General features: G+C 45.1%; 1 protein-coding gene across 3 annotated transcripts in view; it reads left to right on the forward strand.

Annotated features, from left to right (window-relative positions):
* The first annotated feature begins 743 nt into the window (after positions 1-743).
* VAV2 (vav guanine nucleotide exchange factor 2) overlaps positions 744-27,592 on the forward strand; it is a 304,801-nt gene continuing 277,952 nt past the window's right edge. For all 3 annotated transcript variants that reach the window (XM_065418653.1, XM_065418652.1, XM_065418654.1), the window contains exon 1: positions 744-947. In XM_065418653.1, the coding sequence (XP_065274725.1) occupies positions 744-947 (204 nt within the window). The remainder of the gene's footprint in view (positions 948-27,592) is intronic.

Below are 27,592 nucleotides of genomic sequence, written 5' to 3' on the forward strand. Positions count from 1 at the left end.
AGGCGGACGAGCGAGAGCAGCGAGGAGGGGCTGATTATTGTATTATTATTTTGTGCCTTGCCCAGCGCCGGCACGCCGCAGAGGAGAGCCCCAGGGCTGTGTGCCTCGCCCCGGGTGGCGGGTCTTTGTTTGTTTGCCACGTGAACCCACTTCTGGCCGGCTGGAGCCCCAGACAAAGCCCCATTGAGAAGAGGGCAGGGGAAGTCCAGCAACTCCAAGGGGAGGTTGGAGAGAGACAAGCGACCCTCCCCCGCGAGCAGGAGCCACCTGAGGGGAGGGGGCAGGCGTGGGTGGGTTTTAGCCCCCCACGTGTGTCTCTCTCCTTTCCTGGCTTGAGCCGGACGAGGGAGCCGAACCCAGTGCGTGGGGAGAGAGATGCTGCAAGGAGCCGCTGAGCTGGGATCTATGGAGCATTTTATAGGAAAGAAGTAAAGCTGCCAAAACCCCCGCCGGGGAGTGATAAAAAAGGAGTCTTGGAAGTGTCGTGTCCCTCCCCCCCCAGCCCCGAAATGCTTCCCGCACTGGCTGCACATCAAAATGGAAAGGAGCAATAGCGCTTTACGGGCTTGCCAGGGGAAGCTTCTAAACTAGCCCAGGAGCCTCCAAATCCAAGGAGGAGGAACTGCTGCAAGCTGCTGGTGTGTGTCCTCAATGAACAGGAGAGGGGACGGGAACCGGAGTTTTGGCCGCTGGCAACTCATCTAGGGCAACTTTTTTGGAAGGATCAATTTCTCTGAACGACTATGGAGGAGTGGAGGCAGTGTGGTCGCTGGCTGATCGACTGTAAAGTTTTGCCCCTGAACCACAGGGTGGTCTGGCCCTCAGCTGTTGTGTTTGACCTGGCTCAGGCTCTGAGAGATGGAGTCTTGCTCTGCCAGCTGCTTCATAACCTGTCACCTGGATCTATTGATCTCAAGGACATCAATTTCAGGCCACAGATGTCACAGGTAAAACGAGACTGGGATGCAGACAGTATTTGAAGTAAACCGTGTATATTAGACACCCAGAAAATACTCCACGTGGGGATGATTAGCATTCACACCCTTAATGGGGCATCATCAGCTTCAATCTAGTCAGTTGTTTTTAAAAAACAGCATTAAAAGTAGCTTCAGGTCCTAGATCTGCCCTTGAGTCCATCCCTACCTCTTGCTAACTGGTGTGGCTCTAGAATCCCATTTTTTCCTGTTTTTTAAAAGTATCTTACCCTTGTTGCTGTGTGACAGACCCACAAAAAGAGTGGAAAGTGTGTGTCCATAGGAAATGGTGAATTATAGAAAAGTAAACTGGCAAAATGGAAGTATTCCACCTCCAGTCTCCCTTAGTTGATAGTCCTATTAGGTGTTGCATGTAACGAACTCGTGTACAAAATTCAGATGGAAATGGTTTTGGTTTTAAGGCAGGGGTAGGCAACCTATGGCACGTGTGCCAAAGGCGGCACGCGAGCTGATTTTCAGTGGCACTCGCACTGCCCGGGTCCTGGCCACCAGTCCAGGGGGCACTGCATTTTAATTTAATTTTTAAATGAAGCTTCTTAAACATTTTAAAAACCTTATTTACTTTACATACAACAATAGTTTAGTTATATTATAGACTTATAGAAAGAGACCTTCTAAAAACGTTCAAATGTATTACTGGCACGCAAAACCTTAAATTAGAGTGAATAAATGAAGACTCGGCACACCACTTCTGAAAGGTTGCCGACCCCTGTTTTAAGGTGACTGTGTCCCTTTAATGTTGGTATTTTAGAGAATGGGATTGGGCTTCAAACACTGCCCTGAACACTTACTAGCCCAGAGACGAAATCTTGCCCACCTTCTACCATGATTTAAAAAAATAAAACAAACCATGATCTTACTCATCTGACACAAATAAAAAAAATGGCTTGCCCTAGGTGAGAAGAATTCTACAAAGCTCTGTTGAATTCTATTTTAACCATAGCATGATAGCATAGCTTCCTCCCCCAGCTGGCAGCGCAATCTGATGCTGGGTCCCTACTCCTGTGCAGTGCCAATGGGGTTGGGATCCCTCACTGGCTCAGGCGTGTGTTAGCAGATTACATAGTAGGATTGGGGCCAGAGGGTGTCATAAACCTATATGATCCTTTTTAAGGTTCATCTGTTAAAGGGGCCCTGTCAAGTAGTTATAGGTCAAATTCTGCAATCAGATCTGCATGGGTGTACGCAGCTTTCCCCCAGAGATGCCCCTGGGCTTGTGCACAGGTGCAGTGGTCCTGCTGCATGGCAAGATTGGATCTTTAGGTTTTTGAACTTTAAAACAAAATGATCAGAACCAGAAATATTTCCAAATTCTTTTTATTTTATTGAAAAGTGTTTTTGTTTGTTTGTTTTGTTTTAAAAACATTCCCTTTAGGTTTTTACAATCCAAGCATTTGTGGTATTTGCTCTAGAAGTGCATGGGAAACCAGAGAATGAAATTGACTAGAAATACAAATGAAGCTGGCTCTTCTGTCTTTGCTGTCCACCCTGAGCTAACTGTGGACATAAACAAGTAGCCTATATGTTGATGAGTAGATATTAAACATGTGGCCTGTTCTAATAACCTCAGGTTTTATTGCTAACAAAGGCAAGGGAATGTTATTGGTAGCAAGGGTATCCGGGTGTAATATTTTTCCAAACATAAATTCAACTTGACAACTCTCAAAGATAAATAGCAGGTCATCTCGAGTCCTAAATGTATGCACTTCAACCATCCTCTCTATCCTAGGACTGCCTTTGCTTTTGTTCCATGAGTGGGTTTTGCTATGTTTTCTAGTAATGTTTTCAGCTGTTGTGACTTCTTGCCTATAGTAACTTGTATGTTTTAAGGAAATACTGAAAAACTATTGATTGCACTGTACACTTGCTGCACCCAAAAAAGAGAGTGAGAACTCTGTTTTTCTCCGACACTTTCAATCAAAATTCAAGGACTTGGTGTTGAGTACAAACTTACTCCCAATTCTGCAAAGATTTAAGCACGTGCTTAACTTTACACATTAGTAGTCTTGTTTATGCAGATGAATAGTCCCATTCAGTTAAAGCTGACCACCTATGTAAGTCTTTCCTCAGGTAGAGCCCAAGGCCCTGATCCTGCAAACTGCTGTGTGGGGAGAAACTTATAAGGAAGAATAAGACTGTGTAGGTCTGTGTTGGTAAATAGGACCCATCAGTTAAGCAAGTAAAGCCAAACATTGTGGTTTTCCCAAAATGTAACAACAAAGTGAGACTGCCCTTTTGGTGTTTGCGTTCTAAACTGATCAAACTGCCTTCAAAGAAGCTGATTTTGGTGTTTGATCTCTTAGCCATAGTTTATGTTTGGAGGAAACATCTAGTTGTGCAATGTAATGATCCGTGCATTCTTAGAACACCCTGAGGATGACACACACTGAATTCTTTTCTTTTAAGGAAACATTACAGCCCTCCAAGTATACTTTCAGTTCCAGATTGACTGTGTATGGAATTCAGAGTTGGCCTAAAATGATTTATAGATAGCTGAAATATAGTAGAGTTCTCAGTGTTTGTAAAGGAACTTATTGACACCCTAGTTCTTGCCTCTGTCTGCATTTGTGAGGCTAGGGCTATGGAGGAGTTAAATATATAGTTAGTGGCTGATTATAGAGCTGTTGAGAACCTACTACTCCTGATGAAATTACTGGAAGCTATGTGAACTTAGGATTTCTGGAAATTCAAGTAAAACTACACACAGCTGAATAAAATGGTCCTAGTTTTTAGTCTAGAAGTAACCTTCTTTTCTAGTTGTACTTGCAAAGTACTCTTTAAAGCAAAAACATTTTAAGTTTTTAAATCTTTAAAACTGATAAGATTAGAAAACCTGGATGTCCATCTTACACAAAGGACTTGTAAACCATTTCCTCTTTCACTTAAGACCTGATCCAAAGCCCTTTCCACTCACATCAGTGGTTTTGGGGTTAGATGGGTACCTGCCAGCTTCTGCATGAAGGAACTAGTGATTTTCCAAAGGCAGCTAGTGACTTCACAAAACACCTACAAATAGATCAAGGGTCATCTTGCTCTTCTTGCTGTGTTCTAGGGGGTCTGTGAGGCTGTCAGCTATTGGAGGTAACAGGACTTTGACAAAGGAAGGCTGTCCCAGTGGTTAGAGCACTAGCCTAGGAATCGGGAGACATGCTTAATTCCCTGCTCTGCCACAGACTTCCTCTGTGATGTGATATTGGGCAAGTCACTTAGCCTCAGTTCCTCATCTATACAATGGGCATAATAGCGCTGCCCTGCCTCACAGGGGTGTTGTGGGGGTAACTATATTATAGATTATGGGGCTCAGATACTATGGCAATGGGGCCATATAAGATTAAGTAAAGAAGGAACAGATCCTTCAAACGCTGCATTTGAAATACAGACGCGCACACAGGACGTATTGGCCTGGTTAGGTCAGCAGTGTCTTTCTTTTTACAGAAGTTCTCCACTTCACCTTAAATGCTGGGGAGAGAGAAACTCATAGTAGACATGATGCAGGCAGGGTAATATTCTGCCCTCGGTTTCACCTGCTCATCTTCAGTGATGTAAATGGGGTTACACAGGTGTGGAACAAGAGGCTGAATTTTGCCTGTGGTGAGAGTTCGTTTCAAAGACCAGCAGTGAAATTATGTCTTGGTGAAAAGGAAATGCTTTTTGATCCAGAGGATGCTGGTGTCTGTGACTTTCCCCTTCATGCTGATTAGCAGTGGAATTTATTTTACCTGCAGCCACTAGAAGTATCCCAGAGAACACACTGTGAAGTTGGTCTGTCAGGTCCTATCCTGAAACCAGAAAAAACAGCCTTGTAAAAGGCAACAAGGACTTGCTTGTGTTCTGTGCTGATGAGAGGTTAGCTGAGGATCGCCTCATACCGATACTGTGCTGTACTTGTTGGGCAAAGGAACCATGCGTAGCAGAAAGTCAGATAGTCAGACCAGAGAAGTTTTGCTTCTTGAGACTGTGTGGAGTTGGTGCCAGGGCCAGTGCAACCTATTAGGTGACCTAGGCAGTCGCCTAGGGTGCTAGCATTTGGGGGATCTTCGGCCGCTCCGGTCGTCGTCGGCATTTAGGTGGAGGGAGCTGGGGCAGGGGGGCGCGGGGAGGGCCACCTGCAGCAAGTAAGGGGGGGGGGCGGGCACGCAGGGGAACTCCCCGCCCCAGCTCACCTCTGCTCCGCCTCCTCCCCGCTCTGCTTCTCTCCCTCCCAGGCTTGCGGTGCCAAACAGCTGATTGGTGCCGCAAGCCTGGGAGGCGGGAGAAGTGGAGCAGCGACAGCGTGCTTGGGGAGGAGGCGGAGCAGAGGTGAGCTGGGGTGGGGAGCTGCCGCACGGCTTCCCGGGCGGGGCGGGGGTGGGGAGCTGCCGCAGGGGGGGCGCCTCAGGGCGGAGGGGGGGGGTGGGGAGATGCCACGGGGCTCAGGGAGGGGGCAGAGCAGAGATGAGCTGGGATGGGGAGCTGCCACATGGCTCCCCGGGCGGGGGGGGGGGGGAGCTGCCATGGGGGGGCGCCTCAGGGTGGAGTGGGGGTGGGAGCTGCCGCAGGGCTCGGGGAGGTGGGAGGGTGCAAGGTGGAAGTTTCGCCTAGGGCGCGAAACATCCTTGCACCGGCCCTGGCCAGGGCATATTCATTCTGACTCTGTAAAAAGCCAGCTCTGCAAGCCGAGGTCTCAGGTTGGCTCATTCATGCTGCATCTCCGAGACTTTGGTTTGTTCCCTGATGCTGCTGGCCAGGGTAAGATTTGCCAGCACCCTAGTCAGCCCTAACTTTCTAGCCATGGCCTCAATGGCCAGTGCTGTGTTCTGCACATCAGGGCAAGGCTGGCTTTGGTGAGACCTGACTTCTGCTAATGAATCCTATTGCTGTGGGAGCAAGGTCCAAAGTGGTGGAAAGTAAGAAAATGGCTTTAATCCCCTTCCCCTCCCATCCTTATTGATCTGTCCATTACTGCTATTGGATTTATTGGAAATTGAGTTCTGGCTTGCCAGCTTGTGAATCAGGAGACCCAGCTGATGCAAGGGACATCCTCGTTTGCAAAGTGCAAGCAGCTGCAGCAGCCCTAGGGTTGAAATCCTTCAGTCTCCTGTGTGGAATTCTATAGCAAACCTCCTTCACCATCCCTCCCTTGACTCTCCTCCCAGAACCCTTGGAGCTCTCCACGTCCTCCCCGGTGGTAATCTTTGCTGCCACTATGGCTAATTTCCAGGCTCCTGGTTAGAGCAGTAGTTGTACACTACAGCTGGCTCCCTTGTATCCGTTGCTCTTTTCCTAATTAAAACAAGGAGACGGGTTTTATTTTCCCCTCGAAAGATAACTGCTAGTTTTGAGTTTCGCATTTTTATTGCTGGTTAGATTTGCTTGTAATTTTGTTAAGTCTTTGACCCAAATACAAATTAAATAAGTGCCTCTGCCCTGTGATACAGCTTGGCAATTTTTCTCGGTTGTAACGTCGTTTGACTTCACATGAGTTTGATTGTGGCTCAATTAATTTTCCCTGACAGGGAAACCTTGACTTGTACTTGTGCTGTTGCAAAGGCTAGTCAGAGGTGAGCTACCAAATCAGGTCCTAATTACACAAGGAGCTCAGGGTGGGCAGACATCTGTGCCAGCACAAAGCCCTAGTTACGTCACTGCGGCTCTGGATCAGCTGTGTGGAGCTCCCTTGCCAGACGGAGCTAGGTTTGGTTTTGATCCAGACTTTTCCATGGAGTATCTTGCAAACCCTCTGATCTAATTAAGCAGATTTGTAATAGAAATAGCTGCTTGTTCTGTTGGTTAGGATCTTGTATAATATCCGATACATCCTCTATTGAAGGCTATAAGTTCTACCCTGGTCTAATAGATCTTTTCCATCTGTACTGTGAACTTTCAGGGATGGAGGGAATGTTTGGTGTCCTTCAAGAGGACAAGAACAAAAAACTAATCCACCTTGCCATTGCTTCTGTCTAGAAGTTGCTTTTCTTAGTCCATAGTTTGCTAATAATTGTAGTCAGGGCCGGACAGTGGTGATCTAGTGGCTTGGTCAGAGGGCTGAAATTTGGAGAAACATGGGCTTGAATCCCAATTCTTTCACTGACTTGCTGTTCAATCTTGGCAAGTCACTTCACCTCCTTGCACTTCACTTTCCTGTCTGTAAAATGGGACTAGTAATGCTTTTGTAAAACAACTTTGACCTATGGATGGAAAGGTGTGTGTGTGTGTGTGTGTGTGTGTGTTCACACACAATCTTCATTATGAGTAAGTGAAATTAGCTGAACTACAGAAGCAGCTAATGTTCCTGATTTTGAAGAACATCCATTTGAATGGAAGAAGTTGGGAACTGTTGGCTGAGATTACATGCTACTACATTGGTTGCTGTGCCCTTGGTAAGGAAATAGTTACTGCTTGCATTCCCCTGCAGGTGGGAGAAGAGGTTCCAGATACCTTGTCACCTAAGACTCGCCCACTCCAGTAAAGTAAAGCTACTATGACTTCAACCATGTCTCTGCCTCGACTGCAGATAGCTTCTAAGGGCTGGTCTACACTGGGGGGGGAAGGGGGGTTGATGTAAGATACGCAACTTCAGCTACGGGACTAACGTAGCTGAAGTCGACGTATCTTATTTTGACTTACCTCAGGTCCTCACGGCGCAGGATCGACGGCCGCGGCTCCCCCGTCGACTCCGCTACCGCTGCTCGCCCTGGTGGAGTTCCGGAATTGACAGGAATGCGTTCGGGGATCGATATAGCACGTCTAGACGAGACGCGCTATATCGATCCCCGATAGATCGATTACTACCCGCTGATTCGGCGGGTAGTCTGGACGTACCCTTCTATGTGTTAGCTGCTCCTGGTTGACCCTAGCTCCTACTGGGACAGACTATGACCAACCTGTCTGTTCTTTCATTAGCAATAAGTGATGCAGCGAGCAGGCAGCTGTAGGAAAGAGATCTTTACGGATTGCGTTACATGCTAAGAGGTTTGTGTTTGAGAGCACTCTGGCCCACCTCAGACTCCTGAGCCATTGGTGTTGCACCAAACAAGATTCCTACTGTCACCTGTCCCTCTTTTCCCAGTTCCACTCAATCATACTACATATGTTAACTCAATATTGGTCATGACTTCTTGTCCTAGCCAAGATAAGGCCTTTAGGGCTGGTGGTGGGGAATAATTGTTGGTTGCTCTAGAAGGCATGTAGGGAGAGTCCGTAAGCTTCATGGGATGCAGGAAGAACAGCATTTCAGGGGAGTATACCATGAAACAGGCCTATCCCTTAATTTATCAATCTGTGTCAGTTCTACTCTCAAGGCAGAGGTAACAATAATAAACACTGGGGGAAGACCATGAATCCTGCCTCTGCAGCATTTTAATACCATTTGCTGCCAGCACGTTAACCCTTCTTCTTCCAACAATTTTTTGTTTTAAAGCCATGTGGGGGAAAGCAGCTTTAAGAGAAATTCTGTCCAGAAAGTCACAATCGCTTCATTTCCCCCCCACCCATGCCCTGGTTTTGAACAAGACCATTAACTCAAGTACAACTGAGCTTGATGTGACCTGCCCTGGAAGGCAAACCACACACCTGGCAAACTGGTGGCTAACAGCAGCGTATTATTGCCTAGGCCGGCAAATCTGCAGGGGCAGCAAATTTATAATAGCAGCATTTTTGTAATCGCGGCATCAGTGACGCCGCGATTCTACCAATCATAGTGCGTATTGAAACCACCAATGATGGCGCGAGGCCATTTAGTAAACATACTTGCGAGAATCCTAAACTGTACCGGACCCCCGCTTGAACGCGGGGTTTTGGATCCATGTGCGGTCCCGCGCTATAAGCGAAATCACGCTATACAGACACGCGTTCAAGCGAGGGTCCGCTGTACTTGTAATTTTAATTATAATAAAACGTGTAAATGTTCAATTAATCTAATGATATTTAGATTCATTTTAGTTCAAACAAATTTGTAAAAAAACTAAAACAAGTTCATATGGGGCCGGGGGGGACGGGACGGCAATTATTTCAGGGCTAGGGGCTGCAAAATCATTAATCCGCCACTGGTGGCTAGAGCTGGCATCTCTGTTCCATGGGAAATTTTAGCATTTTGAACTGAAATGTTGCAATTTCCTGTGTAGTGAAATGTTTTGTTTTGGCTCATTCCAAATGTTTTGTTTCAGTAAAATTAACTTTATCAAAATGCTGTCTCCCCTTCCACCCCCACCCCCCCTTAATTATTGAAATGGACGTGTTCCCGCAGAATGTCTCAGTTTGGACAAATCAACATTTTCTGTTGGAAAACTTGTGACCAGCTCTACTGGTTACAAACCCAATTGGCAACAGAGATTCCTGCCTTTCGATAACTGTAATGTTTTCATCACTCCTGTGGCTTGTCTAGACTACAGAGTCTTTTTTGTGTGTGTGTGTGGGGGGGGGGGGTATAGCTATGCTGGCAGCGCCCCCTAATGGAGATGCAGTATAAGCTAACAGGAGGAATTCTTCTGCCAGCATAGCTACACCCCTTCCCTGAGCAGCATTAGCTAAGCTGATAGAAGTGCTCTGTTGGTAGCATAGTGTGGTATAAAGGCCTGGAGATGTAGCCTGTCTCTTGTTCTGCTGTCCTTTCTCAGCCTTATGTTCTCTTTACTCCTGTGTTTCTTTCCCTGCCTGAATGCCACTTTTCAGGATCAGGTCAAACATGAACAATTCTTTGCGCCTTTCCCAAATGGGGGCCGTTTAAAAATACCTCGTCTGGGACAGGAACTCTGCTCAAAAGGACCTGTCCTAGCCATTTTAGGCCTCTCTCGTCCTTGAGTGAATTTCCTGATCTGCTGGGTGAATTCTGTTAAAAAAAAAACACTGAGGTCCTGTCAATAAAATCAGCCCCTTCTTGTAGCACAGAGGGAATTTTAAGTCTCCAGGACTGTAGTAGGTATTTTTGGTCTTATCTAGGAAATTATGGCAAGAAAAGCCAGCAAGAATATATTTGGAGTCTTGATCTGCTTTTGAGGTTTGATCATTTTTGCCAGCCTTTCAGGGAAAGCCTATTTTGTCAGTGTTTTGTGTTAAACTTTTTCCCAAGTGCAATGATGAAACTTTGCTCAGTGTTCAAAGATCCTGCTTTCATGTACTTAAATATCTCCAGTGATCACATTGATGCCAACTAATTATAATCACAGGGCAATAAAGACATCTTTCTGTGGAAGTAAGTGCTCTGTGTCACTGATCATTATCAAAATGCATGTTCCACACTAATGTACTGATTGCTTTAGCATATGTGTTTCCCTGCTGGGGTGTTATAGCTGCTAAGATGCTGAAGTCCATATATATACATACATAGGGGCTTGAGGGAGGTGATAGGTTTGTGCACATTGAGGGCCTGATCATCCAATCTGCTGGGTATCCAAAACCCCATGGTGCTGTAGGTTCTCCGTGTGTGTTTGACAGTTAGGACCTTTACTTTTATTTTTGATGAACATATGTTAATTTTTGCCATTGCATAAAAAATCGCCTGGATACTAGAGACTGTTAAATCATATGGTGTGTGTTAGATGTCAATAATGGTTGGCCCATAAAAGTTTATATCTTAGAACATGTCCAGATGTGCAGGTAATTAATTGTGGCCTGGGATGTGTAGTGGTTTGTTGCTCTTTAGTCTGCTGAGGCCTAGTGAATGTAATCTGCATGATGAAACTATTGGCCATTTTTCTATTTATCTATTGATAGGAAGACCAATAGACACCTGACTTTCCCCAGCAGATCGGAATAACCCGCTGTGTCCAATGAACCGTTGGAAAAACACACCGCTCCTCTTCTGTCTGGAAGACAGAAGTAAAATAATGTGCTATCAAAGGCCTACTTATTGATGATCTAGGCATTCATTTGTTACGACAACTCAAAGCGAGCAGTTAAAAAAAAAAAAATTCAGTACGTCGAAGATCAAGGCATGTCGGCACACTCAGCACTAGTAATTATTCACAAGGGTTTGGGACTTACAGATGAAGTTGAAAGCTTTATAGCTCCAGTGCTTGTAATGACTTTCACATGTCATGTTAGTTGTTTAATATAACTCCGCATTAGTACAGCCTCATTGGCTGAATAGTTAGGATAGGTAGATTACAGAGAAGGATGTTGTTTTTTTTTAAATAACCTATTGGCTGGTAGGAATTCGATAGACATTGAATGGGAAAGGTGTTTGTATTGTATAGAACCTGGATGCCCCATAACACCAGATGCTACGCAGACATATGGTAAAAGAGCTGAGAGTTTGAAAGACCAGATGCAACAGGTGTAGGATATCAGTAAACAGGATTGTGGGGAAGGGGAACATAAAGTAGCAGTTGCATGAGCATGTTTTGTCTTGGCTGGCGCTGTGTAAATTTCATAGGTGTAGTAGTAAGCAGCTTGGTAGCAGTACTCTCTGCTTGCCACCTGCCTTGCCCTGGTCAGCTGAATATTGGTGGATCAGTCTGTTTAAGAAGCGTATCTTTGACTCTGAGGGCTTGTCTATGCTGCAGCGGTGCAGCCGCCGTGCTTGGGGAGGATGCTACCTACGTGCATGGAAGAGCTTCTCTTGTCTGTGTAGATACTCCACCTCCCTGACCGGCAGCAACTAGGGTGACCGTAGAAGCCCTTCTGTCGACCTAGCGCTGTGTACACCGGGAGTTCAGTTGCTATGACTGTGTTGCTCAGGAGGTGGATTTTCCACACCCCTGAGCGATGTATTGAACTGTTATAAACTGGCATTGTAGGCTAAGTCTCAGTGTTTGGGTAGAGAATTGGACCTCTTCACTGGTACAGAAACCAAAGTGGTGGTTTTTGTTTTTCATAGTCTTCTGATCCATCTAGAACCTCATGGTCTGTATAGTCATCTTTTTGTTACCTTCTGGCTTGCCCTTTCCTAGCTCTGCTGGTTTTCCCTCACGCTCTGCTTCTTATGGGTCAGTTCTGCTCCAAAAAATGACGGTAAAATAGTCTTATGTACCCATGTTTACTGCATCTCCGTGACTTCTAGTTCAGATGTGCTTGGTTTTACGTGGAAAAAGGTGTTTGTTTCTTCTTGCCAAGCCTGCAAGCTCCACCTTGAGCCCAAGAACTGAGCTGAGTTCTTTCCTTCTCCTGCATCGTATTATCACCAGGAATAAATAAGCTACATGTCAGCTGGTTCCCTGCCTCCATCACAAGTGGCACTCTTGCTTCTGTTTAGGCTTCAGGTTTTTCCCTTGTCCCCTTAATTTCCCACCCAAGCCTCCACCTAAATAAGCTCTCAAATATGCTAATCCCACACATGCCTGATTTCTTCTCGCCTGCAGGCTTCTTCCTATGTGAGAACCCAGCATGCTGCCAAGAAACGGATTATAATGCTTAAAGCAGTGCAGTACTCAGCCATCTCTGGTGAAGCAGTGCCAGAGGCAGACACCGTGCTCTTCAGAGTAGGGTTGGAACTTTCATGGTGACTCTGGGTGGGGCCTGTTGCAAATGACTGGGTGTAGGTCCCTTTTTCAGAAACAAAATTCCTTTTATTAGTTGTTGGTGGGCTGCAAGACACTTAAATAAGAAGGGCTAGGTCAAACTGCACTGAAGACTGGTGGAGGCAGATAAGTAAAAACAAGAGCATACCAGAAACATGGCAAGGTATTTTATAGGCTCTGTGTTAAGGTTGGGTTCAGTTTTCACTTGGAACAGGGATTTAACTCTTGGATTTGTATGAAGAATACAGTACATCTCCCCCAAACTTTTTAAATAACAGAATTAAACCTTTATTCATAGGTTTTCTGGAGACTTTCAACTAAATCTCTTACTTAGTTGGGGTTAAAATGAATTAAAACAAAAAGGGGACCTTTGTGACCTTTTCTCCTAACTCTTTTGCTAACAAATGGCTGTCTTGTCATTCACGCTTTCCACATAGTTAAAACTCCTTAAATGTTCATATAAATAACTTGGCTTATAATAAACAAAGTGTGAGTACAATATAGCTTGCACTAATTCTGGGATCTACCTTCAATCTGTCAAAATCCACTATCTACTTTGTATTTTATCTGGTCCCATTACTGTAATATCTGAGCACTGCACAAACTTTAATGTGTTTATTCTTGCAACATCACTGTGAGGTAGGGAAGTATTTTTTTTTTTTTTTTAATCTCAACAAAAAGGATAAGGATTGACTTGATTAGTCTGTAAGTGTCTACATAGGGAACAACTATTTAATAACGGACTTGTCAGTTTAGCAGAGAAAGGTATAACACGATCCAATGGCTGGCAACTGAGGCCAGACAAATTCAGAGTGGAATGAGGCGAGTATTTTTAACAGTGAGTGTAATAGTGGATTTTCCATTGTTGGCCATTTTAAAATCAAGATGGGATGTTTTTCTAAAAAATCTGCTCTAGGAATTATTTTGGGGGCGGCTCTATGGTGTATGTAATACAGGAGGTCAGCCTGGATGATCAGAATGGTCCGTTCTGGCTTTGGAATCTATGAATCTATTAATTTTTGCCCCTGTTTTACATGTGGGGGATTGAGGCATAAACAAACTAAGTCACTTGCCCAAGGTTACATAGGGATCGGGGTGGATCAGGAATTGAGTCCAGCCTTCCCAAGTCTAAGGCCAGTGCCCTAACTGCTGGGCCATTCTCCCTTCCTCCCAGATTAATTATTTGAACTCTTCAAAGTTTTGAAATGAAACATAATTGAACTCTCCCTTGTTGTTTAACATCTGTTCCCCTTGAAACATTCCCTCTGCAATTGGTCTACTAAGTGTGTGTGTGTGTGGGGGGGGGATTTTTCTGTCCCCTTCTTAAAAGCAGCTTTTAATAGAAATCTCCATTTGACCGCTACAAACGCAGTATTAATCAAATGGCTTTTCTCATCGTTACATTTCTCTTTAAAGAGAGCCCGGAAAAAGTCTGTTTCTAACAAAGGTTTTTTTTTTCTTATGTTTTCTTTGGTTGCAGCTTAAGGTTATACTAAGAACATAAGAACATAAGAAAGGCCGTACTGGGTCAGACCAAAGGTCCATCTAGCCCAGTATCTGTCTACTGACAGTGGCCAATGCCAGGTGCCCCAGAGGGAGTGAACCTAACAGGCAATGATCAAGTGATCTCTCTCCTGCCATCCATCTCCATCCTCTGACGAACAGAGGCTAGGGACACCATTCTTACCCATCCTGGCTAATAGCCATTTATGGACTTAGCCACCATGAATTTATCCAGTCCCCTTTTAAACATTGTTATAGTCCTAGCCTTCACAACCTCCTCAGGTAAGGAGTTCCACAAGTTGACTGTGCGCTGCGTGAAGAAGAACTTCCTTTTATTTGTTTTAAACCTGCTGCCTATTAATTTCTTTTGGTGACCCCTAGTTCTTGTATTAAAAGACTGATGATGCAATACAACAACTGCAACCAATCTGACCCCTCCCCTTCCCTTCCCTTCCCTCCCCGGTCTGTGTTAAATGATGGTTTGCAACCTCAGATGTTTAGTACGGGGTCAGTCAGCACTGGGGCTCTTCTGTGCAAGTCTATTGCTGTGCTAGGCTGGTAGAGCGGCTGGATGGGGAAAACAGGCGGTGAAGTACAGTACATAGATACACAGTTAATAAATCTTTGCCATTTAGGCAGTTGTCTTCTGAATTTTTTTATAGCAAGCATCATCTTTATTGCTGGTTTTGCAACAACTGGTTCCCTTGGGTATGATCAGTGTGTTTTCAGTGTAGTTTGATGTGCATGTGCAGTGGTAGCAAATGTCCCACTAGAGCAATGGTTCTCAACCAGGGGTACGCATCCTCCTGGACGTACGTAGAGGTCTTCCGGGGGGTACAGCAGCTCATCTAGATATTTGCCTAGTTTTACAACAGGCTACATAAAAAGCACTAGTGAAGTCTGTACAAACTAAAATTTCATACAATGACTTGTTTATACTGCTCTATACACTGAAATATAAGTACAATATTTATATTCCAAATTATTTATTTTTATAATTACATGGTAAAAGTGAGAAGTCAGCAATTTTTCAATAACTGTGCTTTGACACTTTTTTTGTATTTTTATGTCTGTGTAAGCAAGTAGTTAAGTGAGGTGGAACTTGGGGGTACACAAGACAAATCAGACTCCTGAAAGGGGTACAGTCATCTGGAAAGGTTGAGAGCCTCTGCACTAGAGCATTGGGTTCTTCCACTGAATGGGGCTATAACCAAATGCAAGGTGCAGTAAGCGTTAATCTGTCCTATAAGTATTTTGAGGTAGGAATGAAGACTTCACCTTCAGGAAAGGTCTGGTTTAGATCCAATCCTGGATTCATAGATGGGCCCAATCTAGGAATTATGTTAATTATAGGGATTAGCCAAGATCCCTACTACCTGTTAGTGATTCATGGATTGCCCAGTTCACTTCAAGGGAAACATACAGCAGGTAATCTAGAGACCACATACTTTGCTTCTGACTCGGTCACTGAAGTCAATGGCAGTTTTGCCTGAACGTAGGAGCATAAGAACGCAGGGGTCAGTGCTTTCAGGGTAAAAGAAATTGAGGCAATTGGATACAAACCAGCATGTAGCTCATCTGTGTTGCTTCAGTTTAAACTATTGAATTGCATAGAAAATGGCAACTTTTTACCCCCCCCAAAAATCCATCCTGTAGAATGCAGTTAAGAATTATATCCCCACCATAGAATTCTGTAGGGTCACAAAAGACTGGTAGACAGTTTGAAAACAAATACGATTTTAAAAGTAATTTCTAGGAATCCCTTTTGGTTTCAACCCTATTCAATTCTGTAGGATTTTCCCATAAGGATTTCCCCCACATAGCCTTCCAGTGTACCAGCAACATTTTCGCCTCATCCCTTAAGCTTCTGCCAAGCGATGGAGCCAAAAGGGTGCTGGATTTTGTGATCTGGGAAAAAGTCCATTGGTGACTAGGCAGAGACCATGATGTCCCCTTGAAACCTACCAGGATTCCTCCACCAAGCACTTGAGGTCACGTCTGGGTAGTTCCATGGATTGCGAAGCAAAGAATGTACACTGCATGTTTTCCCTTGGTTGGCCAATAATTGAGTGCTTGGGTCATGCAGGCTTAGTCTGCTCCCTCCTGGAAAGCCACCATCCCAGTGTTGTCCTTGAGTTGGTGTTTCCTCATGGGACTGTGAGGCAAATTTGCCCCACTACCAGATTATGTAATGTATTCCTGCTTGGAATGGTTAGTCGGGAATCGGCCATTACTTGCTGTGATGCCACTGACTTGACTATTGTAGGGGGTGAGTTCTACAAGGCTTTGTAGGTCTAGTCCACCTTCTAAATTTTTATAATGGCTGAGCCCTGTTGTTCAGAGTTGTTAGCTGCACGCGGTTTGTCTTGGTCTGTACTGACAGCTGATCTGATGCTGAACTTGATTTAGCAAGTGTAGAGCAGGCTAAAAGAGGTGGTGAGATCTCATTCAAGCAACCAGGCTCTGATTCAGCAAAGTACGGATTCACTTTAAGCCATCCCATTGACTCCATTGGGACTTCAACATGTGCTTAAAAGTGACACATGTGCTTGGTTGAATCGGGGCCTGCAATCCATCTGAAAACTGAGTTCAGTTTGTGTTAGTTTTTCTTGATAATGAAAATTTACCCTTTCCCTTCTGACATGTGCTTTACCACTGATGATTGGGGGGGGGGGGGGAGGAGGAGAGAGGAAATTGGCCCTTTCATTGCGTTCATCTCTTTCGGTATATCTTGTAGTAGTTTAGCTGCTAAATGGAACATCTGGTGTCTGAAAGAAGCTTAAGAGGGAGCAATATAGAGATATAGATTTAAAAAAAAAAAAAAAAGCAAGCACTGAGAAGTAATTTGTGTTTACTGCTAACATGGAATTATTTGCCAAATCTGATACTTTCCTTCCATGTGGGAGTATATTTGGCCATATGGAGAACAACATACAGACAGGACTCTAGTTGCCAGGGAATACAGTGTCCCCTCTCTCGTTGGAGGATATTTCACTTGAATGAAAATGATCAACGTCTCCTGGACGCTCTTGACCGTGTGTGTGTGGGGGGGCCTTCTCGTTGGTTATTACAAGTGGTGCCTAAAGTATGCTCTTAAAGGCCCCGATCACCATAAGGTGCTGAAATCCCTCAATACTCATCAAAGACAATGGGATCCGAGGGTGGTTGGAAGCTTGTAAGATCAGACTTTGAGGATCTGATTCAGTGAAACACTTAAGCGCCTGGGTCTTATCGACCTCAGCTAGATTTCAGCATGTGCTTAAGTATGCTGCTGAATTGGCGCTAAGAAATCTTCAGTGGATAGTTGGGAATAGACCAGTTTGCCGAATCAAGTTTGAGTCTACATTTTAAAAAGAAAGTTATTGCAATACCTTCTGTATCAACTAGTGAGTGGCCTTACTGAACAGATGACTCCTGAATTGCCTTGAAAATTTACCCTGTATTGAAATATGATTTATAAGCAGTTTTTTTTTGTTTTCTAAGCAAGCCAATTGGGTAGTAAAATTTCATCTTGATCCTCTAAATATGGCTATTTAACTTCATTTGGTATCTCCAGTATTCATAGCTGTGCTGGGCCTTGAGCTTCAGAGTTGAGATAAGGATCTGGACTGCCCCAAAGTTTGGAGGTGCTTAGATCTAGGGATTTGGTGTGGTGGTGGTGGGGGGGGGGTTTGCTCTGCTCTAAATCCACCACAGCATTAGAACTGGGATTTTTGCAGGAGCTGAAGAGGGTTAGGCACCTGCTTCTCTAAATTGAAAAAGTGGGCCCAGAAGTGTGCAAAATAGCCCCGGAAAGGGAAAAAGTCACGCAGAATTTAAAGGCGTTTTGAGTCTAAGGAACTGATCCTGCAAGCACTTGCTCATGTGAGTAATCCTCACCCAGTGATGCAATTTTTATTGCAAGTCACAAACTATTTGATGCTTTCCATAAAGCCCTAGTTCCTGGAGTCATGTGATATGAGAGAATCTTGGCTTATGGTGTTTTTTTTGTTTTGTTTTTTGCTGAAAGCCAGTTTCTAGCCCACATAGTTATGGAGAAAAGCATGAAAATGTGACCCCTTAAGGCTTCCAAACCAGAGGGCAAAGAAAAAACCCAAAATGTATTACTTACCTTGAAAAGAATCCTGGAGATTGTAAAATCTCTTGATTTTTGAGGCCTGATTCATAACTTTTGCATTGTTGGAGCTGGGAGCACTATCAAGGGGAATACTTGCTTGAGTAAGTATTACTCAGGTGAGTAAGGACTCAATGGCTTACGTCCTGAGCCCTCAATCCTGCTGTACACAATTCTTGGGCAGACTCTGGCACTTGTGCAGAGCCCAGTTGAATTACATGGGCCTGTCTTGGTCGTCCACCCACATGGAACTCTTTCTTTTTTCTTTTTTTTGCAGGGTTAGGACCATACTTATTGACTTGTAGTGTGGTGTCTCTTTGCATGCAGCTTTTCCAAGATATGTCTGCTCTTTTATCCATTGTCGAACCATCAAATGAATCTGTTTTTGAGCAAAAAGTGCTTTCACATCAAAAACATATAGGAATTCAAATTCTTGCAGGCTTTGAGTGCAAAAAAAGCCATGATGTCAAATTGCAAATCAATATTTTGGGGGCATGTAATGTGCTTCCCCCCCTCTTCCCATGCTCTACCCCCTGCCCTTGGAAGCGTGCATTTTTGCATGAGAATGTTCATGTCATGAAATGTGAGTCTCTTGCCTGCTCAGATTAGGCAGGACAGGATATTCCCAGGAAAATATCCGCAAAACACCTGTCCCAATGAGTCTTCCTCCCCATGTCCCGGTGGATTTGCTGAATGTCTGATATTTGTGGGCCATCTTTGTTTGCAAACCAACCACTCGACACTAGAGAGAATGCGTGACGTGTGCGTGGAACAGCCAAAAAACGAAGCGGGAGTGTTGCCTTGCAGATCTGAGAATTGGAGCTGCTGGTTGCTTTAGTCTGAATTATTTACTCTAAGGGTACGTCTATACTTACCTCCGGGTTCGGCGGTAAGCAGTCGATCTTCTGGGATCGATTTATCGCGTCTTGTCTAGACGCGATAAATCGATCCCGGAAGTGCTCGCCGTCGACACCGGTACTCCTGCTCCGCGAGAGGAGTACACGGAGTCGACGGGGGCAGGGCTGGCTCTAACTTTTTTGCTGCCCCAAGCAGCAAAAAAAAAGCGCCGCCCCCCGCCGAGCGCCGCCCCGCCCCCCCCAAGCGCCACGCCCCGCGCTGCCCCCCCCCCCCGCCGAGCGCCGCGCCGCCGGAGCCCGCCCCCCCCGCCGAGCGCCACCGGAACCCCCCCCCGAGCGCTGCGCCCCACGCCAAGCGCCGCTGGAACCCCTGCCGAGTGCCGCGCCGCCGGAGCCCGCCGAGCGCCGCCGGAACCCCCCCCCAGCGCCGCGCCCGCGCCGCACCCCCGCCGAGCACCGCACCGCCAGAGCGCCACCCCCCCCGCGGAATGCCGTGCCGCGCTCCCCCCGCCGCCCCTTACCAGGTGCCGCCCCAAGCATGTACTTGGTTGCCTGGTGCCTGGAGCCAGCCCTGGACAGGGGAGCCTGCCTGCCGCGTGTGGACCCGCGGTAAGTACCTTGTAGTTCGAACTAAGCTACTTATTCACGTAGCTGAAGTTGCATATCTTAGTTCGAACTGGGGGGTTAGTGTGGACCAGCCCTAAGAAACTATCTTCCCCCTCCCCAAATGTTAGATACTGAATTGAACATGATTGGCGGAGGTAAATGAGATGAAGGTGGGATCTGATGTCTGTGCATGAGTCAGAAGATTGTCCTGGATACGCTGCACTTCAGCAGGGTAATTTTGTAAACTTTTGTGTTCTGCACATTATAGCAATGCCAGGGTAGGAGAAAGGGTTTTGGCTAGAATAATTGTGTGTGGAGGGGTTTGTCTTGCTTTTTTATTGTTCAGAGGACAAACTTGAAAAACTTCAGGTCAAACAAAGCGTTTTGTGTAGTTTCTGATGCTTTCACCTTTTCAGTTAAACTTCAGCTAACTTTTGAAACAAAGTCAATGTTTAATTTTGAAAATGTAAAAACAAAATGTTTACTTTTTGGGGGGGGGGATTTCCCCCCAGTTTTGGGGGCCAAAACTATTTGCTAAATTTGCAAACCGTTTTAGTTGACCCCAAACTGCATTTTAAACCGAAAAATGCAATTTGCTCGGGGGGGGGGGGGGGGGAAGTCTGGTTTTGGCCTGTCTCTAAATTTTCTGTTTTAAGAACAATTGCTACAAATATCCTGTTGACGTGTTCTCTCACTGATCCAATAGCTGTGTTGGACATTAGCGTTGATATTTTTCTGTAAGTGTAACTTTTTGGATTTTTTTTTTTTTTTGGCATGTGTTTTACAGGTGGAATTTTTCAAAAGCGCTCAGTGGTGCTCTAATTGGGCTCCCATAAAGCCGATGGTAATGTTCCCATCAACTCCAGAGAGCAAAGTTAGGGCAAGGCTGAGTACTTTTGAAAATTCCAATCTAAATATGAATGTGGAATTTTTAGAAAGCTTTCAACACTTATATTCTCTGGTGGTGGAGTCATTTTTATACCAATTCCTGTTAAAATGCTGTTGATTAGTGTTTGAAAAACACTGCAAAAAATTGAGTGGTGGATTGCTTGGCAGGGATGAAAATGAAATTTTCAATGAAAAATTTCATTGAAAGTTCAATATTTTCCTAAGTTTGACCAGCTCTTGGTGGTGGTGCTTACAGATCCTAACTGATACTGGGATCCATGCCCACCAAAATGTACTAACTAAACATACTTGACAGGCACAGGATGGGAGAAAGGTGAAGTGACTTATCGGAGGTCACCCAGGAAATCTGTGTTCGAGTCAGGAACCCAGACCTTCTGATGCCAAGCCCACTGCTTTGCCTTCAACTCTATCTTCTCGGATGCTGCGTTACATGGACTCATAGATTTTTAAGGCCAGAAGGGACCATCTAGTCTGACCTCCTGCATGTCATAGGCCACAGAACCTCACCCACCCACCTACTCCTGCAATAGGCCTTTAACCTCTGGCTGAGTTATTGAAGTCTTCAAATCATGGCTTAAAGCTTCAAGTTACAGAGAATTCACCATTTACACTAGTTCAGTTTACTAGTTTACACTACCTGTTCCCCATGCTGCAGAGGAAGGGAAGCCGCCCCCCCCAATCAGCCCCCCAGCCCGGGTCCCTGTCATTCTGACCTGGGAAAATTCCATCCCAACCCCAGATATGGTGATCAGTTAGACCCTGAGCATGTGGGCAAGACCCACCAGGCAGAAATGAAAGCAGAGCGTTTGCTGTGCCATCTAGAAAATCCTAGGTCAGGGGTAGGCAACCTATGGCACGCGTGCTGAAGGCGGCACATGAGCTGATTTTCAGTGGCACTCACACTGCCCGGGTCCTGGCCACTGGTCCGGGGAGCCCTGCATTTTAATTTAATTTTAAATGAAGCTTCTTAAACATTTTAAAAACCTTATTTATTTTACATGCAACAATAGTTTAGTTATATATTATAGACTTCTAGAAAGAGACCTTCTAAAAACGTTAAAATGTATGACTGGCACGCGAAACCTTAAATCAGAGTGAATAAATGAAGACTCGGCTCACCACTTCCGAAAGGTTGCCGACCCCTGTCCTAGGTCCTGCTAGATGTACATCATTTTTACATTACAATTAAGATTCAATTAGATTTTAGTTTTGAACTGCACTGCACTTCTCTGCCTTATCTAACAGCAACCTTTTCCCACAGAAGTCAATTCACTGAAGCTTGAATTTTTGCATTACAAATGATAGGAATGTTAATGCTGATGGCATTATTACATTTCCTAGTGGGATTTTCAGGTATAAATGCTGACATTTCTCACCTAGTTTGCATGGCATTTGATTTCTTTGTATGCTGAAATAATGTCCCCATGACAAGGAAGTATATTAAAGCAAGGAAGATTTAGCCTGAATGAATATTCACTGGAATAGGCTGAGTTTCTATGTAATGAAGCACTTGCTGAATGCACCGCACTGTGCATAGAGAGGCAGGGTGGTCTTATGTTTAAGCTAGTGCGCTAGGATTCAGGAGATCTGTTATTCCCCTGGTATACCACAGATTTCCTGTGTGATTTTTGGGTAAATACTTAATCTTTCTGCCTCAGTTCCCCACCTGTAAAACGAGGATAATTCTTCCTTTGTCTTATCTGTTTAGAATACAAGTGTTTGTACAGCACCTTGCACAGCGGGGTCCTGATCTTAGCTGGGACCGTGCTAATACTACCAATGCACGTAATATGCTCACTAACAGCATTGCAATAAGCTTTCAGTAACTGTCACTTTTAAAACCTTGGCAAGCACATGTTTATGAGTGCAGTTCATGCAGCTTTGTCTACACTACAAACACTTCCTCATGGGCAGTGTGAATTATTTATTTATTGGGGGGTAAATTTCCCTAGTACAGACAGCTGAGGTGTCCATAAAAGGTGGGCGTGAAGCATAATAAAAAAGCTTTATTGAGGCAACAATGTCAGCTTGATAGAATATTCCTTTTAAAAGTCAGGTTCTTGCAGGAAGCATTTTTAATTAGTTAATTCCAGATTGTTGTGCCTCTCTCCCCCCCCCCCCCCCGGCACTTTCCTCTTCATTATATTTGCTAACGTGTTTAATGGCTTTCCCTTCAGAAAAGCACAATTTATTCAAAAGGTCATAAACAGATTCTGGCATTAATTACTGCGCGAGCGGCTCTGGATTGTGCTGTGGAGGTTGATTCTGTTGGGAATGCTAAATCTTTCACAGTTAAATTTATCCATGGGTAAAACGACTTTGTTTGTGTGCGCCAAAAAAAAAATCCCCACCTCAGCATGAAAACTCCAGAAAAGGTCACGGCATCTGTAATGCCAGAGCTCGTCGGAAGTCAGCAGAACTCTTGCTGTCAATTTCTACGTGCTTTGGATCAGGCCCTTCAGTAGCATTCCCCCCCCCCCCCCCCCCGCCCGCTCACCTCCCATGTCACAGAAAATCGTTAAGAGTATTTGTTATTTGCATTTGACCCCATTATTGCTATTGATCACTAGGAGCGTTTCAAGCAGGAGATGGTGCGGGCTCATCAGTGGCTGTTGAAAAGGAAGTGTCGAAGTCTGATTTGCTAACCTGACAGATGTGGATAGTCCCTAAAGGCCTTGATTTTTGCAATGGGGGGCTCCACATGGTTGCCATCAGTTCTGATGGCAAGAGGAAAGCCTACAATAGGATGTGATTGCGCAGCCTTTTATCCCAATCTTGCACGTTGCTAATGCAGCCAGTTACTCAATGGCTTGTACATTAGTTTAATAGTTTTTGTAACCTCCAAGTTTTAAGAGGCTGCAACATCTGTTCCCGAAGGTGATAAAATGGCACTTAGGAGAAATTTGCATGAGGCATTTGGGTGGGGGAGAGGAGGAAAGAATCCTTTATAGAAAAATTAAGTGTAAATGTATTCATGGAAGCTGAGGGCTTAATGAATGTTTTTTTTCTAATCACTGATGTTTCTTGGCAATATGAGCAAAGTCTGCTCCTTCATGTCGCTGGAGTGAAACGTGAGTGACACCATCATTTGGGCTCTGTCTTGGCCAGAGGTTTTAGTTCTTGAATACTCTGTATTTTCGCATTATCCATCACCCAAAACACCTGCACAAGGGAATACTTTTGTCCATATTTTGCTTTTTTCCAATGTCATTGTATGTTCCTCCCAAGAGACTCAAAATGGCCACATTGTTCATTCCAGGTGGGCTGGGCATAGGACTGTAAATGTTCAAAAGTAAGCTAGGGTGCCTCAGGTTTTGGGCACCCAGCTGGAGACCCCATAAAGGAGCCTGGCTTTCAGAAGGCGGGTACACAGCGTTTTATAGAAATTGGGACCCCTTTGTGATACCTCCAGGTGGGCACTCAACATCTCTGCTCACTTCTGAAAACTTTCGCCCTGTTTCTAGAGTGTTCCCTGACAGCAACATGCGTCACATCGTCTTTCCCTGAGCGCATCTGGCTTGATGTGTGCTGTTTTAACTGTGTACAAAGAGACCTAAGTCCAGGTGAATTAGCCAAACTGTGGATAAGAGCTACCTGGCTTGTGACCAAACAGGTGGTCTTTCCCCTCCTCAGTATTCTCATTTTTTTCACCTGTTTGAGCAATTTATGGCCTATTTAAAATGTCATGTGGCGTTTTATGGGACGGTGGCTCTATTTGTGAGAAAGCGGGCGTTAAAACAGAGAAGCCCATTTACAACTCTTGGGGTGGGGGTCTGAGAAGGCTGGGAGGGGATCAAGGAAGAGAGAAAGGGATTTCACCAGGATAACTAAAGGTAAGTGCAGATTGTTGCATGGCTGGCTGTGGAGCCCACCACATTCAGCCTAGCTCTTTGTTGGTTGCTAGTCAATGGCCTTTTTGGTTTATACCTCATGTCTCCCGGGAGCCTCTGGCAAATCAGCAATATCTTGGTGACTCTTTTTAGCTCCAGGTTGGGTATCTGTAATGCTTCCTGTTAATTAGGGTAGAATGGGAGAGCAGTGGCTAGCATCATGGGCCCCATGCATGCCAATCCTGCCCCACACCACTCCTGCAACTCAAATGCTGGCCCAGATTCTTGACCGGGATCCAGCCCCTCTGCATTGATCAGGTAGCTCAAAGGGGCTGGGCTCTGGCCATATGTGGCTCTTGGTGTCGGGGAACTTTCCTCTGGTATAAAAACTGTTGGAGGTGGCTCCTGCATCAGTTGCCCTCTGGTGTAAGGGCACATTGGGGATGGAAGAGGGGTGTGATGGAGTAGCACTCCGCTATGCCTGGCCTGCCTGGGGTTCCTTAAAGGTCCCTAGAATTGTGCCGCCCCAAGCACGTGCTTGGTTTGCTGGTGCCTAGAGCCGGTCCTGGCCAGAATTTAGAACAGCCCTTTTGGCTTCTCTAACTCTTGCCAGGGCCAGCACAGCCTGACCCTCTGGATCCCTGATGTCCTCTCCCCTCTCCTTCACAGAGCAGAGCTCAGCTGCAGGGAGGAATCTGACTTGATGCCTGTCTGCTAAGAGGAACCTGCCAGCTCTACTATATGGTGCAAAGATTTTTGTGATGAGGGGAAATACTCCTCCCCCCGTGTGGGTATGACCTCCCAGTTAACTTAGGCCTCCACCTGGTTTTTAACCCAACACCCCCTACCATCCACGCATTAAAACCTCTGACCCAGGTTTGGAGGTGCTTTAAACCCAGGCTTGCTTACTCCCCTGGGGAGGTGCATCAGAACATGGGCTCCACTTTAACTTGGACTGGAACCGGCCCACTTTGCAGTGAGGATGCAGACAACTCAAGTGCTGACAGTCCTCCAATGCCATCCCACCGTATCCCCTAATCCCCTGTCCGAAGGACGGACAAGTTCCCCAGTTGACTGGGATAGAATCCTAACGTGCCTTAGCTTAAAGAATGTGGGTTGTGCCTCCAGAGAGACATGGGCGAGTGCAGGACCAGTGACCGTAACCCAGGCAGGGCTTTGCAGTGGGGATGATCGCGCCTGGGCTAAGCTAATTCAGGTGCGCTGACCTGGGTGCCGATCACCTGGGTTCACTATGCAGGGTAGACATGCCCTGAGGGGGCTTCTGTGATGGTAACAGGCTCCTTGAACCCAGATCCACAGAAGAGAAGAGCTAGCAGCACGCTTAAACCAACATCCCGTTTAGCCCTCTGCCTTCTAGTAAGTGTCCATTTGCAAACCTCACTTGCAGTAGGGTGACCAGACAGCAAGTGTGAAAAATCGGGACGGGGTGGTGGGGGTAATAGGAGCCTATATAAGAAAGACCAAAAAAATCAAGACTGCCCTATAAAATCGGGACATCTGGTCACCCTAACTTGAAGCAGCCTTGCTGGATCTTGCTTGCAGTCTCTGATGTGTGGGAATTGACCAGAGCTGGCAAAGTTTCCTGTCTGAACTTAGAATAAAAGCAGAGTTTATGGAATCCATAAAATCGGCTTGTTTAGTTAGGATTACTCTGGGGTATGTGGACTGGAGCATATTTTTTTGCCTTCTGCTCTCAGCCTGTTTTGAACTGGGAGGCAGACGCACTCAGTGAGTCAGCTGGTCTAATGACATCTGCAAGTATCTTAATTGGCAGCCATCACAGCAAACTCTTACATCCTGTTGCACGTTTGTATACTGTTGCCCTGCGTTTGAGACTTGACTGTAAAATGAGGCAAAACTCAAGTGATAGGAACTTTAACTCCAGCTCTATGAGAGAGGTATATCTCCATATATTATTATTATTTATTAACTGTCTCGGTCCCACTTATCTGCTTGTCCAGAGAATTGTCTTTGGTATGGCAGATCTGTGGACCCTTTGACAGGATATATGCGGCATGACCGTGGCAACAAGGAACTCTGTGCTTTGAATGATACAGTTGTGCTGTAGTTCCTTCAGCTGTTTCGGCTCCTTTGTTAGGTCCTTTCTGGAAGTATGTCATGAATGATGTCATTGCCATGGAATACAGTTGGACAATCTGGCCCTGGCATTGGCTAGTTGTAGTGTTATTTCCTGGTTCTTTCTGTCCCTTTTGGAACAGTTGTGTTTAAAAAGAGTTGAATCAGGGGATCTGGATTCTGTTGACTCATTGTATCACCTGGGACAAGTTGTTTCGCCTTTTCTGTCGCAGGATCCTTGTTTGTAAAATGGGACCAAAGATCCTGACAGTGTGGCCAATCTTGGTGATTTTTATCGTGAGTTTCATGGTTGATTGGTATTTTTCTTTAAGCCCTAGCTCCTGGAGTCCTGTGATTATGTGAGAATCTTGGCTTTCATTTAAAAAAGGACGCTTCTTGTCCTCGTGGTTATGGAGAAAAGTGCAAAAATGTGACCTGAGTGCTCCCTGAAAGCTCAGAAACCTTAAAAAGCAAATGAAAAGACTCCAATTATTTTTTTTAAAAAATCTCACGACTTGCAAACTAATCTCATTATTTTTTTAATAGTGGAGGTTAGCAATACTGCTTACTCACCTTTTGTAAAGCTCTGTGTGATCTATGGATAAAGTGGGATAGAAGTGTGTAGTATTCTCTGTACTGTACTGTGCAAAGGTGAACCTTTTGGAATTGCTCTCGTCTGATTGGGAGGGAATGGACTCTGAGAGGCGGGGCAGATCCTCCGCAAGTATAAATAAGCATAGCTCTACTGAAGTTCATTCATACCTGCTGAAGATCTAGTCTTTCATTTGTTGTGCAGTATACTTTGCTAGCAAGGATGGAGAAAAGCTTTTCTCTTACTTATAGCTCCCGTGCTGTTGCTTTGTCTTCAGAAATCAATTATTTACTTAATTTTCCACACCAGCGTGCTGTAACACCAATTGAATTTAGGCAGAAACCTCTTTCCAGTGCAGGGGGGGAATAGGAGGTGGCATACATATCTTAATTCACAAAGCTTTTACTTTCACAGATATGGCTTCCGATTTCTCCAATGCTTTTCTGATTAACCTATGTCCACAAAAAGAGAGATGCAAACCTCAGGGAGAAAAATGTGTATCACAGAACACCAACTTCAGATGGGTTGAAAAAAGGGCATTACTTCAGTCGTCGTCTTTCTGATTCTGTTAGATCATTTGGAAATGTCCTGTTTTGAGGCGCAGAAGGCTCATCCCTTAATAACAGTGTTATAGTGTGACGATCCAACACAATA

This window comes from Emys orbicularis, chromosome 18 (genome assembly GCF_028017835.1).
Source record: "Emys orbicularis isolate rEmyOrb1 chromosome 18, rEmyOrb1.hap1, whole genome shotgun sequence".
Taxonomy (NCBI): domain Eukaryota; kingdom Metazoa; phylum Chordata; order Testudines; family Emydidae; genus Emys; species Emys orbicularis.